Source organism: Alnus glutinosa, chromosome 14 (genome assembly GCF_958979055.1).
Source record: "Alnus glutinosa chromosome 14, dhAlnGlut1.1, whole genome shotgun sequence".
NCBI classification, from domain to species: Eukaryota; Viridiplantae; Streptophyta; class Magnoliopsida; order Fagales; family Betulaceae; genus Alnus; species Alnus glutinosa.
Window position 1 is genome coordinate 19,310,134 of NC_084899.1, and position 16,010 is coordinate 19,326,143.

Sequence of the window (16,010 nt, forward strand, 5' to 3'; positions counted from 1 at the left end):
AGTCGGGTGGTCGACCCGGATACCTCGTAGCACCCGAGTCCTCGAACATCTCGATATTACCCGAGATTTAAGGGACACAACGCATGATATATAACTAGATCGTGCGCCCGAACTGTCTCGACAAACATGTCACCCATAATTGATCGTGCGCCCGAGATAGGCGGTCATGGAACCCGAAATGTCCGTGCGCCCGAGGCCATGTCTTCCTCAACTATCGATCCTCACACAAACCGGGAACAATCCTAACTGCTCCTCAATCTCTATAAATACTAGAGTCTCTTCAGATATTAAGGTATATGACATTCTATGCTTCTAAAAATTACTCTGCTCATATTCAAACTATCATCTTACTTAAGCATCAAAGGGGGATCGTCGGCACCCCCCCGACGCAGTGTATATTATTTTGCAGATCATAAAGAACAAGGTGAATCTTCAGGCGAATCATCATGTCGACACGTCACCATGCTGGAAACTATCTCAACATACGTTGAGATCCCTTATACCTCAATTCCTTCCTCCTAATCATCTTTGACCTATGCTTTGGTGTAAATAAATTCCTAGGATCCTTTTTCACTGCTCAATCTCATCTTACACCTAGGGTCTACATAATTGATTTATTCTAATACCACATGTAACTCGACAAATAATTATACGTATTATAATTTAATATATGGGCACGCTACTATTCCTCTTTTAGAGCATTCCCTTCCGGCTCAAAAAAAATGTTTAGCTAAAAACTCACCCTTCTTTTTTTTTTTTCTTTTTTTTTTTCTTTTTTTTTTCCTATTTTAACTACCTACTTTTTCAAAGCACCTACATCCACCTTAGCATTTTAGCTATCCAATTTCACTATTATTTAAATATAATTTCTTTATTCTTTCTTATTAGAGGAGATATAATAGAAATATTGATTTTTTTTAATAATTTAACTCATGAATTGTTGAGCTACAGTAACTCCAACAGCTAGCCAATTCCTTAGCCAAAGTGGCTAGCCGGATGATGAGTTTTTATTTTTTTGCTATTTTTTGTTACAAGGTTGGTAAAAATAACCTTTTGGCTAGTCCAATGTTACCTTTAAGAATGTTTTTCTAACATAATGCATTATAAATATATATAAACTATAAGACTGGAGCAACTGGTAAATTTCAAATTTTTCTATTACATCATACACATAAGTCACGAGAGCTCTAATCCACAATTTACTGAATATTAAACTATCTTGCCAAATCTTTATTGTTTACTTAATATTTCTCTTAATTTAACAATTCTACATATATCATACTCAATACCTTTGGGCTTTAATTATCTTTGGGCTAAAGCTCCAAATTTTTGTCGTCGCTGGCCTGTCATCCGATAATACTCTGGCCTGTCATTCTGAACAATGTTTGTAAATGGAATGAAGAGTCCACATCTCAGTAAGCAAGCAAACTGGTGCTAATGTGTGATATCGTGAACATTTCATATCTTATTCATAACATACATGAAATGACTTCATAGAAATCGTTGAGTTATAAAAGTTACTTCTCTAAAAACCATATCTTTATGAACTAGTAGCACTTTACTAAAAAACAAGCATTTCTCTGAAAACAATTTTCGTAAATCTTTTTAAACATATTTTTCTTAAAAAGGAATTTATTTTAAGGTTGTGATTCTTGCAAACAACCCCTCTCAACCAAATTGGCCTACTCAACCCCTCTTTACGATCACCTTGTATGCCTACCCCATTTGCGTTGGGATTGGCAAGGGATAAATCGAGGCCACTTACATGTAAATGTACTTCGACATGTTGCACTGCCTATTATGATATTCATAAACATTTCTTTTATACACATGGTACCGATGGTTCATTTCCTTTACTTTCTTTACTATCCTTATTTCCTTTAACCTTTATCGTTAAACGTAACATTAAATTCATATATAGCATAAATTATCATCAAAACATATAATGCATCATTTGGCAACAACATTCATAAAGCAATCCACGCCACACATTTCAAGCATGAAATATTTTCATACATTTCAAATGCTCAAAAGGTGATTCGGACTTTCCTTTGAAAACTTTGTATAACATTGTACATAAAATGTGTCAGGTCAACATTTATAAACATACTAGCATAATGATAGATTGCTTACTCAATAGTTTACTTTCTTTCTTATCCCTCCACCTTAGTGTTCACTCCACCATTTGCATTCAATTTCCTTTAGATATTTTCCCTATGCTAGGTATTCAGAACCTACAATCACGTGACACAATTACCTTAGTTAGAAGGGTCCTATCAAAACCCTACCCGACGTCAATCTACTAACTGGACAATAGATAGTCGAACCCACTTTGTTAAACCGTCATCCTCATTTCCATCCTCAAGTAATATTTCTCACTTACCTCTTACAATTTAGGATTAAGCTCTGTGATGTACCATAATTTTCTTTACTTTTGCTTTCCTAGTCCCTAAATTAATTATTGCATCTCTTGATAAATTCTAACACTTCGAACCCTTAGAAATATTTAATTTTCGAAGAGGCTTTTTTATTAAATAATTCACATAATCCTTACAACAAAAACTGTTGGTTTATTTTATTGGCTACATTTTGTCAACAAAAACACTGCCTTATCAGGGACACCGTAATTCAAAAAGACTTTCAGAATATTATTGCAAGATTATTAATCAAGAAAGGAAATGGCTGAACAAGGAAAGATCTGCAATATTTATTAAGAAAGGCAAGTGCTTGTTGAAGAAAGAATCTCTTAAGATTTTTCAGAATCAGCAAAGTCGGTTTCCCTGCAGACCGTCCGGACATCAATCATAGAAAGTTAGTGTTCGATACCTGTTAGGACGGCCCCGGGAAAGTGAACTACAAATAGCTCCTGTTCGCAACCTATTTAGACGGCCCAGCGGACGTGAACCACCGAGAACACCTGTTTGCAAGGATGTCCGAACCCTTTAGCAAAACATAGGGTTTTCTGTTGCCCGTCCGGACGCTGTCAAGTAGAAATCCGAATTTGAGCAAAATTATAATTTCTAAAGCTTATTTAAAGGGGCTTCTAGGCATTGTTTCTTTAAGAATTCATGAGAGAATTCCAGTGTGCTAAGAGAAAGTTTATTAGCATAAAATTTATATGTATATCTCTTAGAGTTTATTTTGTGTTGTAATCGTTCAACCGTTTGAAGTCTAACTAGAGATGAGCTCTAGTTAAGGGATCAATTGAAGAAACTCTACAGATGGGTCTAGTAGAGAGACGCTCAAGTATAGGTACTTGTTAAAGTTCAATGTATGACTACTACAAATGTATTGTGAGTATAAATGTCTTGTAACTAGCTATTTCTTCTGATAGTTGATTTTTTGGGTTTCGCTGCCTCGGAGTGTTTTTTCTCTTTGGTGCAAAGAATTTTCATTTTGTAACCAAATATCTATGTTCAATCTTTTTATAGCTTTACATATTTGGTTGCTTGTTTGGCTGCAGTTAATTATAGGAGTCAATATTATTTTCAAAAACCTATTTAAATAATTGTATAACCTTAAATATCTAAGATTATTGCTTCTTAATACTTTAGTGTTGTTTTGACTATACATGTCTAATAAACCCCATATTTAAATTTTCAAACTTAAAACATCAGCCGTCAAATTAACAAAAACTACTCTTGGTCCTTATATACTTAAAATATAGAAACCAAGCTAAAACTTAGTTAATGACTTTTAAATTCTTAATCTCACTAATTTGACCAAAATTTTCAATGGTTGGAGTTATTTTCATGCAAACTTTAACCCTCTCATAATGTTTTATTCTCATCCATTCATTCATTTCTATTGATCATTTATACTGTGAACTTTTATTTATTTTTATTATTATTACTATATTTTATTTTATACACATATATTTTCTTTAGGCGGAGTGTTAAAGCAACCCTCTAAGATTGAGTACTTTATACCACTTAAGCTTTAACCAACCTATTCATTTGTTTAATTATTTATTCATTGAATGGATAGATTCTCAAAAAAAGTCACTAAAGTCTAAGCATGGGTCTTTCATCAGGGTTTGGCTAAACTTTAAGAGGTATTTCAACCCTGTCTCAATTTCATTATTTTTCAACAGCAAAATAGCAACTCCAAAACTAACCACTCATAGACGAACATCTAGGTGTTGCAACAAGCTTTATAACACAATTTCTTAAAAACATTAACTTTATTCTGAACAAACCAATCTTATCGCAACAAAAATGTAATTAAATAATCAATAGAAAAATGCTTAGTATGATGGGGATTTTCTTAGACTCAATGGACCCCAACCTTACTTTAATTAAGCCCTACCGAAGAGTATCAATTTTAACTCTCTAAAAAAATTGTAACAACTATCAAGTTCAAATCTTGCAAAACAAAAAACGATATAGTCGATGTAATGCTCAAATACATTATAATATTTTAGATATACTATAGTAATGCCAAAATTATAAGGAGTCTAGATTAATATACCTAGTGTGGCAAAATAACATCTAAGTATTATTTCCATGCAAAACAAATAGGAAATGACATGCATGCTATGTGATTATACATGTAAATGTGTCATTGTATTGTCTGAGTTTCCTTAGGAGCTTAAGATTAGAATAACGACTAATATACAGTTGTGCAATAAATGTAGTGACTGAATGAGTTGTGAGTTCACCCTAACAAATGATCAAAGACTGTAAATATAATACTTACTGAGACATTGTTATTTACTTTAAAAGCATGAGATATATGTTTCAACTTAGCCTTATTATTTTAAACTTAGCCTTATTATTTTACGTATAACCATTACTATACTTTTGATGTTTTTTATACGTGTTAAAGAGAATATGAAATTTGTAAAAAAATAAAATAAAATTGAGTTTTAAAAGGAAAAACCAATTTTTAGAAAGAATTAAGTTATTGCATATTATTAAAAAAGTTGGTTAAAGTCCCTAGGACTGTGGGTTAGAGTCCCTAGTATTGTAAGAGAAAAAAAAAAAAAAAAAAAAAAGAACAAGAAGAAGTAAGATTTAACAAGAAAATCGAAGATTCAAGTCCTCTAGAACCCAAAATTGTGAGAGAAGATAGAAAAATGGAATAGAATTCTAGAATCACCATTGCATATTTAAATGTAACATGAGATGTGTTATGTTTTACTTGCCTAGTGAATTGTTTTATTGCTCCAATCCATATTGTAGGATGTAAAGTTATAAATTATAAAGAAAATATAAGAAGATTTTGTATGTATTGTTATAAACTTCTTTACGGTGGTTATTTTATCCTACTTACTAGGATTGTGGATCGGACTTATATATCCGAGAGCCTAATTGTATATATTCTAATAACTACATAGTTGGTGATACATGAAATGAGGAAAAAAGGTGAGGACCTTTATGTCTTAAATAAGTTATTATGGATGAGGCTGATAATAGCCTCCACTTTGCTATAGACTAATATGATTAAGTCTATTTTAGATGTATATATTCTAATGTACCGTCAGTGGCACTTTGATAAACAAATGGTATAGTGTGTATTTAATGTAATAACTTACATTGTTAATATTTATTTAAATAGATGTTTATACATTAACTTTGGTATGTTTATTTATACGTGATTGTACTATCAAGAGAAAAAGAAAAATTATTCTGCTGTGAGATTTTTGATGTATGTAATAATGTTATGTGGAAAATGGAATATGTCCAATTGCAAATTTGTTTGAAAAACCGAGGCGTTACACTTGCCTCTTTTGCGAGTTCAAGTCTAGAGATTTTGACGATCGTATTGATTCTCACAATTCGAAGTCCATTAAGTTACTAAAACGCCATGGAGTTGATTTCTACAAGAACTAAGTTATGGGTATTGATTCCTTGGACTTCAACCAGGCTAATTGTGAAGTCTTGCATGTTGACTGTTGTGTAATTCTTGTATCTCTTGGGTCACGGTTCATGGTGTTTACAATTTTGGGTACTTCATCAAGATCTTGATTCGGTGAGAACTACTCTTTGATCTCGGTGACTATGGATCTAGTGGAGTTCTTTTTTGGGGGCATGGTGTCTGTCGTGAAGCATATGATCAAATTTTGCGATGGACTCTATGAGATGGGCGAATCACCTCCATGGCCGTGGGGTGGTTCGGTTAACCCCCATTTGGCCAAAGAGGGTGGCCCTCTTTCTCTTATTCTTATTCTTCTTATTCTTTTTTTTTTTTTAAAGTCTATAATTTTATATTTAAATATTTATTTTATATTTTTTTATTATTATGAGTAACACATGTCATTATATAATTGGATATGATGTGACACAATAACAAAATCCATCAAAAAAATTTTAGCACATAGAATTTATTACAAATCAATGTAGCCAAATAGACTATTTCTACATTTCTCCCTATTTTCTAACAAAATTACTTGCAAAATTGTTTCTCTTAAATAGGCGATTTTGTTACACCACATAAAAATAAACATATTTTATAAATTTATTATTACAAAAATTATTACCTCATTGAGTCTATATGTTTTCAAATTTAAAACCAAATTCATTTTTAAAATTTTGTAACTCTCTTATACCAACATGTATATTAAGTATTAATCAAAAAATGAGATAGTTTTTAAAATTATCATTGGACGTGTGATTGATCAAATGGTAATTTTGATCAAATATTAATTTTAAAAGCTACTTTATTTTTTTTATTAACATTTAATTTATATGAAGAATCACTTATGATTGGGATAAAGAAAGAAAGAAAATATTTTTGTAATGAAACTCTTTTTTCTTTTTTTCTTATTTAGTGATAAAGTCATAAAACACAAATTTAGTTAAGGATAACATTCTTAATTGCAGTTTTTTTTTTTCCTAATCAATTGCAGGGTGTTATTCGCCTGTTAATAGAGATCTGGTTAGATCTTAAATTTATTTTTTAGTTTTTTATTAATTTTTTGCCTTCTTTAGGCTCTTGCTTGTTTGATTTAATTTATTAATAAATTTCTTACTTACATAAAAACATTCAGGGAAAAAAGAAACCATTATTTAATGTGCGGCATCCAATCACTGTGTCTGTGTGCCACAACATTGCCCACTGAAGAGTCTAGATAGGAGCAAAGTCCAATGACAAAATAAAAAATAATAAAAATAAAAAAACGAAAAGAAAAGAACAAATCCCTTGTAAATAAATTCCTATTCAAACTTTAGCTGGGTTTATTAACTGAACCATGGTTAAAAGCGCTTAGATGAATCATAAACTACTTTAAAGGTAAGAGTGAATTTAATTAAAATAAAAAAGAATAAAAAAAAAAAGACTTAAAAGCAAGAGACAGAGAATATTTAATGAAAAATCATTCCTAGAACTCCCCCAAAAAAGAATCATTAAAAAGTTTTTCATTTTCTTTCAACCGTTAAAATAAATTAAAGTTAACAAAACCCACACTTGTCCAGACTCGCGCTCTTTGGGCAGCCCGAAACGCGATCCTTTAACCTGATAAGAACGCTGCCCGAACTACCCGAAACCTGACTGAAAAATTACGGGCAGTCAGTCAGTCACCACCAGTACTCTCTCTCTCTCTCTTCCTCTGAGACCTCTGATATTTCTATATCTTTCTTTCTCTGTGACTCTACGATCACGATCAGACGGTCGAGAATGCACGGAGTCTCTGCTGCTTGATTTCTGTGGTTTTATAGCCTGAAACCCTCAGATCCAGCATCTCCGCGCCCAGATCTTGCTTACGGGTATGGTTTCGCTCTCTAATTCTTGACGTTCATATCGATTTTTCGGCTTGATTTATAGCTGTGTCGGCCTCATCTCTCACTTCCTTTCCTTATTATACAGTTTATGCTTCTAACCCCTTTCTTCATGGAGATTTTGAGGTTTCACGTTGAGTTTTGGCGAATCTTAGCCCGATTTGCTTGAATTCTTTGATTTTCGGCGAGTTTGTGAAATTTTCCCTCAGAATCTCTTGCTTTTGATGCGATTCTGCTATTTTCCGGCGAAACTAACGGCTAACTCCGTCGCCGGAGATTTTTCTCTGCACTGAAAGTGATTCTTTGTCTTTTTTCTAAAACTATCCGTTAGAAACACTTATTTTCCCTTATTTCTTTTTCGAAAAATAACAAACTTTTTGCACAGATGAGAAACTATTATTATTTTTTTTTTTAAAGAAATTTCAACGTCTGTCTGACGTATATGGAGTGAGATCCCACGGTTGGGATGAGTTTATGACGGATCTGACAGACAGCAGCTTATTTAGTCATTTCGTGTTTGCTCAGGTTTCTTGTTTTGTTTGCGGCGAACATGGAGGCCAACCATGGTTCAGTGGTAGTTATGCTTGGTTATGGCGCGCTAAAGTGCGCCGGGGAGGCTTTAGCGGCTTTGCTTCTATCGGCTCTGCTCAAAACCCAGCTTTTCGCTCCGGTAACTCACTGCCTTCTAATTTTAGATATCTCTCTTTTTATTTGGATTAAAAAAAAAAAGGGAATTTTATTTTCTACAGTTTTGTGTGTTACGGTTAGTTAGGCACTCCTTTTGTCTCTTTTGTTTGTTTCACGTCCATGCTAATTTGCGCTGATGCCTTTTCATTTCCGTTATCCTGCGCTCTTCCATACCTTTACCTTATGTTGTTCGTTTTTTTATTTTTGTCTTTTCTTTCAATGGGTTGCCTGTGAATGAATGTCTGTTATGCTACTAACTTACACCGATAAGGTGCGTATTATATTCCGGGTTTTGCTTTGTGCACTCTAAAGTACGTCTTAGGACTTTACCACTTGCCTTTTGTCGACGCCAGCTAAAGTGCGCCGGGTGGCTTTGGAATTCATTTGCTGATACCGGTAAGTTATTTCCGGGCGATTTGCTTTTGTCGGTAGTTGCTAACGTGCGCGCTAGTGTCTGTTTAAGGTATAAACTAGTCCGGATTGGGGAAAGAGTATTAACTTTGGTTTTGGGTGGAGTTTGAGTTCCGGGTTGTCGCAAGTTGGAAGAAAATCTTTTTTTGTCGTTTTTTGATGTGGAAAAAGTCAAAAGCCAAATGGATTGGTATCCTTCATTGATAGGATTGTGTCCGAAAGGAATATTCTTTGGGATATGCTCAACAAGAGACACGTTTGGTTCGATCCTTCTTATGTTCAAATTTTTGGCAACAATTATTACCCAAAAAAAAAAAAAAAAAAAAAAAAAAACGTAGATGCTACATATTTAATGGTTGATTAAGAAAAATAATGTATAAAAGATATACAAGAAATGGGCATGTATCGCATGTCTCATAGTATTATGTAATGTTTATTAATTTTTTTTTATCTTTTAACTATTTCACAACATTGATAGAAAGTCTCAACCAATTCTTGATTTTTTTTTTTTTTTTTTTTAACAATATTTGATTTATGGGTTGATTAGATCTGTCACATCATCATTATGAAGTAGTTATAAGGAAAAAAAAAATGCAATTTCTAGCCATGGTTATTCTAATATAACCATCTAATTATACTAATCAAAATGTATTCTAATATAACCATCTAATTATGCTTATCAAAAAAAAAAATCTAATCCTCATCTTTAGGTGCTGACTGCCCGTCCTATTGGCTAGTAGTCTTTTGGGTTACTTTTAACTTTTTTGATTTTATTGAGATCTATTCGCAATCTCCTAGGTGGGAAGTTTCTATTTGAAGCAATTTTTTTTTTTTTTTTTTAAATGGGTGTGTGGTGATGGCATATTATTCCATGACCACCAAGGCCCTGTCATAATTGCCTTTTGAAAACAGAGAAATATTATAACCTTTTTAGCTCCCCACTCCTCCCACTAGTGCGATGTGCATTTGAATAGATGGGGGATTCTTTGATACCCAGGCTGCAACCGTTGGGTTTTGGCCTCTTTGACCTAATTAAAACATGACAATTAATCTTTTAAGATGCTCTCACCTATTGAATGCATCCACATGATTCATAATAGTCATACTGAATAGTTGTTGATGGATGGAAATAGCTTGATTTATATTATATAACATTCTCTCTGCTCGACCTGCTGTGGAACATAGATTCAGGATCATCCTAGCATCAAAGGGGATCAACACGCTCAATGCCAAGACAAGCAAGTTGACGCTGATGGAGATGACGGCAATGAAGATGATGGGGACGATGATGACGAGGGGAACGGCGGATTTGAAGAAGGCGAAGAGGACCTCTCTTCTGAAGATGGAGGGGAATATGGTAGCAACCCAAACAACAATAAGAGTAACTCAAAGAAGGTTCCGGATGGTGCTGCCGCAGGTGGAGCAGAAGAGAACGGGGAAGAGGAAGAGGATGATGAGGAAGATGGCGATGATCAAGATGATGACGAGGACGGTGACGACGATGACGACGACGACGACGATGGCGGGGAAGAGGACGAGGAGGAAGGTGTAGATGAAGAAGAGAATGAGGAGGAAGAGGAAGATGAAGATGAGGAAGCACTGCAGCCACCAAAGAAAAGGAAGAAGTGAAACACTAGAGCGGTGGAGCCTCCCACAAGTACTTTGTCTATGTGACTTGTTACCTAACTTCACGATCGTATTTAGCTTATGGGGGGGGGGGGGAGGCCTTTTTAGGATGGTGGTGGTTTTATTGGTAATTATATTTCTATTGCACGACTAGAGTACTGTATAACTATTGAGCTGAGGCAATGATAAATTTGACAAAAATGTTATGGTTTCGTTTTAGCTACTTTTTTTTAGTCTCTATTCTAGAATAATTTATCACCATATTTGTGCTTGGTTCTTTGATTTATCCCCATATTTCTGCAACTTGCCTAGTCAGTCATGGATTGACTGAATTCTAGGAAAGAAATCCGCTCATTAACCTGGTAATTTAAAAATATCAATGGCTCACATTTACTTATAATCTCAGGTTTCAATAGCTCAAATTTACGAAGGGATAAAGTTTCTTTATCTGACATCTGGCGTTGCATGTTTGTTAATCTTATTAAAAAATATATGAGAAAACTACATATTAATTTAATAGATTTGAGTAAAAAAAAAAAAAAAAAAAAAACTTCAGTTCTTTACAGAATAATGGGCCTTTGCCTGCAGGTTAATTCGGTCCAAAAAAAGAAACGAAAGTAAACTGCATGTCATTTGATTTTTAATAAAATGAAATGACAAGAAAATAAGTCTTTGATTTTTTTTTATTTTTTTATTTTTAATTTGTTTTAAGTGTTGATCTAAAAGTTGATATTCACTGTCACATAATTGAGATAATAGTAGTATAACAGTTTATTAAATAACATTAGTCTAACATAAACAAAGATTAGGGGCGGAGCTAGGATTTGAGATTTTTTTGGGGGATGGCAAATTGAAAAAAAAAAATTGTAGGGGCCAAAACAAAAAAAGAAAAAGAAAAAAGAAAATAAAATTTAAGGGTAAAATTTATTTATTTATTTGGGACTACCTTGGGCCTTGAGCCCCCAAGGCACAAGGTGGCTCCGCCCCTACAAAGATTCATGTATGCGTTGACTACCAATCTTGTAGACAAGAGAGTTGTTACGTAACTTTAGATTCTGAGGGAACCTAGACCTTTTCAAACACGAAGTTTGTGATTAATTTTACTTTCTTTTTATTAATCACTCATCCATAAAAAAAATAAGAGAATTATAAAGATAGAGAATAAGAGATGAACTCCTACCTCTACCCTAAAATAAACTCATAATACAACTGACTACTTGGAGAAACCTACTACTAAATAACTTCTGCATCATAGTGCTACAAATAATTAAAAGACTCTGACTTAGATAGAAAACTATAACTATCTTTATTTAATTAAACTATGATTACTCTAAAATAAACTAATGCAAGTTATATCAACATCTTCTATATGTTTTAGAATTTTACTTTCATAACATCTGTAGGTGTCTTTGTTGGTAGTAAGGGTGCTTGTAAGTTATTTTTTCTGCTCTTTCTATTGAAAACAAAGAAAATTTAAGCATTTAACCAAATCAAGACCCATATTTTCAATTTCATCAATTAAAAATATTTTTGACAGAATTTCTAACATGAGGCCAGTTTGGCAAAACGACATAACGAAAGTCCTTAATTGATAAAATTAAAAATGCAGGTTTTCATTTGGCAAAGCCCCTTAACTCGGTAACTTTTTGGTAAATTTTCTAAAAAATAATCCATTAAAAAAAAAAATTATTATTCCTACGAAGAACTGATTAATAATCCATTAAAAAAAAAAGCCTACCCAAAAAGACAAGTACTTATCACATGTGTCATAATTGTGTCTAGCTGGGAGTGGTTTATCAAAAATAAAAATATTGCAGCATCCAATAAGATCCAATATGCTTGTCCTCAAACGCTATAATAATAATAATAATAATAATGTCAAATTACAATTTTACTAAACGTTTAACTATACTTTTAAAAATCGTGTTTTCAAATCGCAACTTTTAAGTTGCACGTTTTGAAAGTACAGTAAATTGAAACGAACCCCAAGTAAGAATAGAATATTAGATAAATTTAGAAACAGTAACCCTTTTGCCTGCATAGAAGTGCCTTCCATATACATATTTGATGATTATCAGTCAAATATATATCCAACAAATTAACCAACAATACCATGACTATGTAATGTAAGATGTAAAAGTGAGTGAAAATGCATTCTAAAGGAATATGAACACTGGAGAATATAAGCATATTAAAGTTCAAAAGTGTAGGCTATGAGTAAGACTTCCACAACAAACGATAGTTGACCCATATCAATCCTCAAGCTCAGCAGCACTTCATCTGCAATATGGAGCCCAAGAATATTGTAAGGCAGCAAAACAATGAAAAATGACAACTGGTCTCTCTAAAATAATATTTTTGTAAAATCTCTCTAAACAACATTAAAGTCTTTGAATATAGAATAAAACACAACTACCAGAAAATCAAGGAGGTGAAAGAAAAAAGAAAAAAGAAAAAGCAAGAAAGACATTGATACCAAAAAAAAAAGAAAGGTTATAAAAACAACTATATTACAATTTTCAGCTAGAATCAGATCTGATTGAATGGTTTACCATCCAATAAGAGTATTTAGAGCAGCTTTCCTTTTATTTTCCTTAAATTTAAGGAACAAAACTACTTTTTACTTTTCTATCCAAACATACTCCACAATAGATCTCTTTATCTTTTCTTATATCAATTAAATATTATTTCTTTACAAATATAAGTTTGTACTTACCTTCACATTTTTTACAAAATTTCAACACAATCTCCAATAAAAGGCAAAAAGATAAAAGATGAAAGAGGAAAAAGGAAAGAAAAGTATTTTGTATTAAAATAATGGATAGGAAATTAAGTTCTTTTAATTTCTTACACATTGGGTAAAACTGAAGCATTTTCAATGTTTAGAGAATCGATAGAGTATCTGTTGTGGGGAAGGGCAAGGGCTATAGAGAAGCTGCTGTGAATGCTCAGAATTTCATACAGTTTACATGAATTTATTTAATTAAAAAGAAATAACGTTGGTAGGTTGTCAGTTTAAGCATCAAAAAGAAATTAATTTTAAAATATTTTATAAATATTATCAGTGCATCTGCTTTGCTTTGTCTGTGTGTGGGGGATGTAAATAATTATTCATAATAAAACTGACAACATAAGTAAACAAAAAGATGAAAAGGGTCAGAGAATACAAAATTTAAAAAAAAGGAAAAATTTGAAAGAGAGGGACATGGGATGCAACCAAAGCAATCATCCAATCAACTTAATTAAGCATTTCTATTGCATCTCTCTAGTGGAAAACAATAAATACACACACTATGTAAGAAGAATGATAGAAATGGAAAGACCATAATTTTGACCATAATGGACCATGGTCTACCACCTCCACGCACATATTAAAACAATCGATTTGTGTTATGTTTGTTTTGACGTAAAATATTTTCCTAACCAAAATGTTTTCAATAAAAAATATTTTTGGAGAAATTATTTTGTTTTCTGCTATTTGGTAATTGAGACCCTGAAAGAAATCTTCTACTATATATTTGCTTATCTCGAACTTCTCTAGGTTAAAACCAATAAAAACTCAAAAAGAATTAGTAGGCAGTGGCGGACGTTGTAGTGGCCGGTGATGGCATGCAGTGCGAAGGAGTTTGGGAAGGGGGCGGCATGGGGAGGAAGAGGGGGACCGGAAGGAGGTGATGGTGGTGCATGCCTGCAGAAGAAGGGGTAAGGAAGGTGGTGGTGACTGGTGGTAGCATGGAAACCTCATAATTAATGACAACAGAAGCCTCATGTAGACAAATCATTGGTGTGTTGGTTACAATAATTAATGCATGTAATAAGATTAATAAAGGACAAGTCTCATCGTGAACTTCTAAATCTGAAAGCTGATGTTTGAGATTACCTCAATGTTTTCTTAGAAAAGTTCACAACGAATGATATTAAAGGTTATGACTTTGGACAGGATTGAGGATTTCAAACAAAGCATAACGAAATGATATTGTCCAATATTTTTAATATCTATAATAGAGTATCCAGCATACTAAAGCTCTCAGAGAAGTTGCTTTTGGAAGCATCCTGGCCTAACTGTGGATAATCTCTTCAAAAGGAATCTTACTTTGGTGGATTGCTGCTGAAAGTGCAAAATCAAGCAATGAGTCACTAGATCATTAGCTACTTCACTGTTCTTATACGTACGAGAGAGTTATTTATGGTACGTTGTTGGTCTTCACTGAATCACTTTATTCAGAGATCAATGGGTGACGTCAAAGAAACTTGTTAATTTGTTGATACGGCTCTTGAAACTAACATTCTTTTACTCATTTTGTTAAAATATCACACTCTAACTAACACAGTATATATAGCTAACTAACTATTATACAAAAAACACTATATTCTATACAAAACACGTTTTGTTAAATGCAACACAAAATAAATGAAACATGTATCTTCTAGACATTTCTAATTCCATCTAGTTATATTGAAATGAATCCACATTTTATGTTATCTTTGCCACGTATTTTTAAAAAACCGAGCTTTGCCAGGCGTGTGACTTATCGAGTTCACACCTTTCTTCCAATGCACTGCTTTATTAAACTCCTTTCATTTACTTTGAACAAAACTTATGCAACTTTGTAAAGCTCATTTCATTGTTATTTTTCTCATACATGTCCGTTACTATCCGTGAAATATTAAAGGAAAAAGTTTTGACAATGAAGCCAATTGAGATGAGATCAGTTGAAGAGATGATAAAAGGGAAGGGGCCAAAAATAAATTCTTACTAGGGGCCAATAGGCAAAAATTAAAACCTTGTAATTTTTTTTGCCTTGATTTTTTTTTTTTTCCTTAAGAGTTGAGGGGCCATGGCCTATACCCCCTCCTTCCATCCCTACTCCCTCTGTCAGTAGTCTGTCACACAACCGAGAAATAATAGACATGAGACATTTGATCGTCCCCAGTTCGTCTTTTTATAATAAAAATATATATTTTGTTAAAAAAAATGAAAAAATGCATAAAGGATTAAGACTTTTATTTAACAAAATATATATTTTTACTATAAACAAACGGACAAGGGACCGTCAAACATCCATGTCTATCGTTTCTCCTTACAACTACCTTCCCCTGTTGTCTCAGGATTTTGGTTTTAAAAGGGCAATATTAAAAGAAAGAGATGAAATAAAATTGATTGTCAAAATATTAAATAATCTAATTAAATAACAAAATAAATCTAAAGTTAAATATTATTTAATTATCATTTAAACATATAAATGTAACTTATAATTTGTTTTTTACTTTAATTTTCTTTTTTCATTTTTTCTATATTTTAAAATGCCTATATATTCATCATCACATTAACTACAAGTTTATATTTTATAAAATTAAAATATATAAATAATGTCTATATATTCATCAACACGTTAACTTAAAAGAATAGTCAAGATAATTTGATTACTTAATAGTAGATCGAGAAATGGTATAAATTTTTATAAATTGGGTCGGATGAATTATCGTTCAACTCAGTTTCTAAAAGTGACATGTTTCACTTAATACGTGAGAAACACATATTTTTTTAGGATAACCAATTCAATAGTT

The 16,010-nt window shown here is 32.6% G+C and overlaps 1 protein-coding gene across 1 annotated transcript; it reads left to right on the forward strand.

The window, feature by feature from the left end:
- The first annotated feature begins 7,526 nt into the window (after nucleotides 1–7,526).
- On the forward strand, nucleotides 7,527–10,665 carry LOC133857494 (protein bfr2-like). Its single transcript, XM_062292762.1, has 3 exons — nucleotides 7,527–7,706; nucleotides 8,244–8,388; nucleotides 10,002–10,665. The coding sequence occupies exons 2-3, from the start codon at nucleotides 8,269–8,271 to the stop codon at nucleotides 10,443–10,445; spliced, it is 564 nt and encodes a 187-aa protein (XP_062148746.1). The 5' UTR covers nucleotides 7,527–7,706; nucleotides 8,244–8,268; the 3' UTR covers nucleotides 10,446–10,665.
- Nucleotides 10,666–16,010: the final 5,345 nt, after the last annotated feature.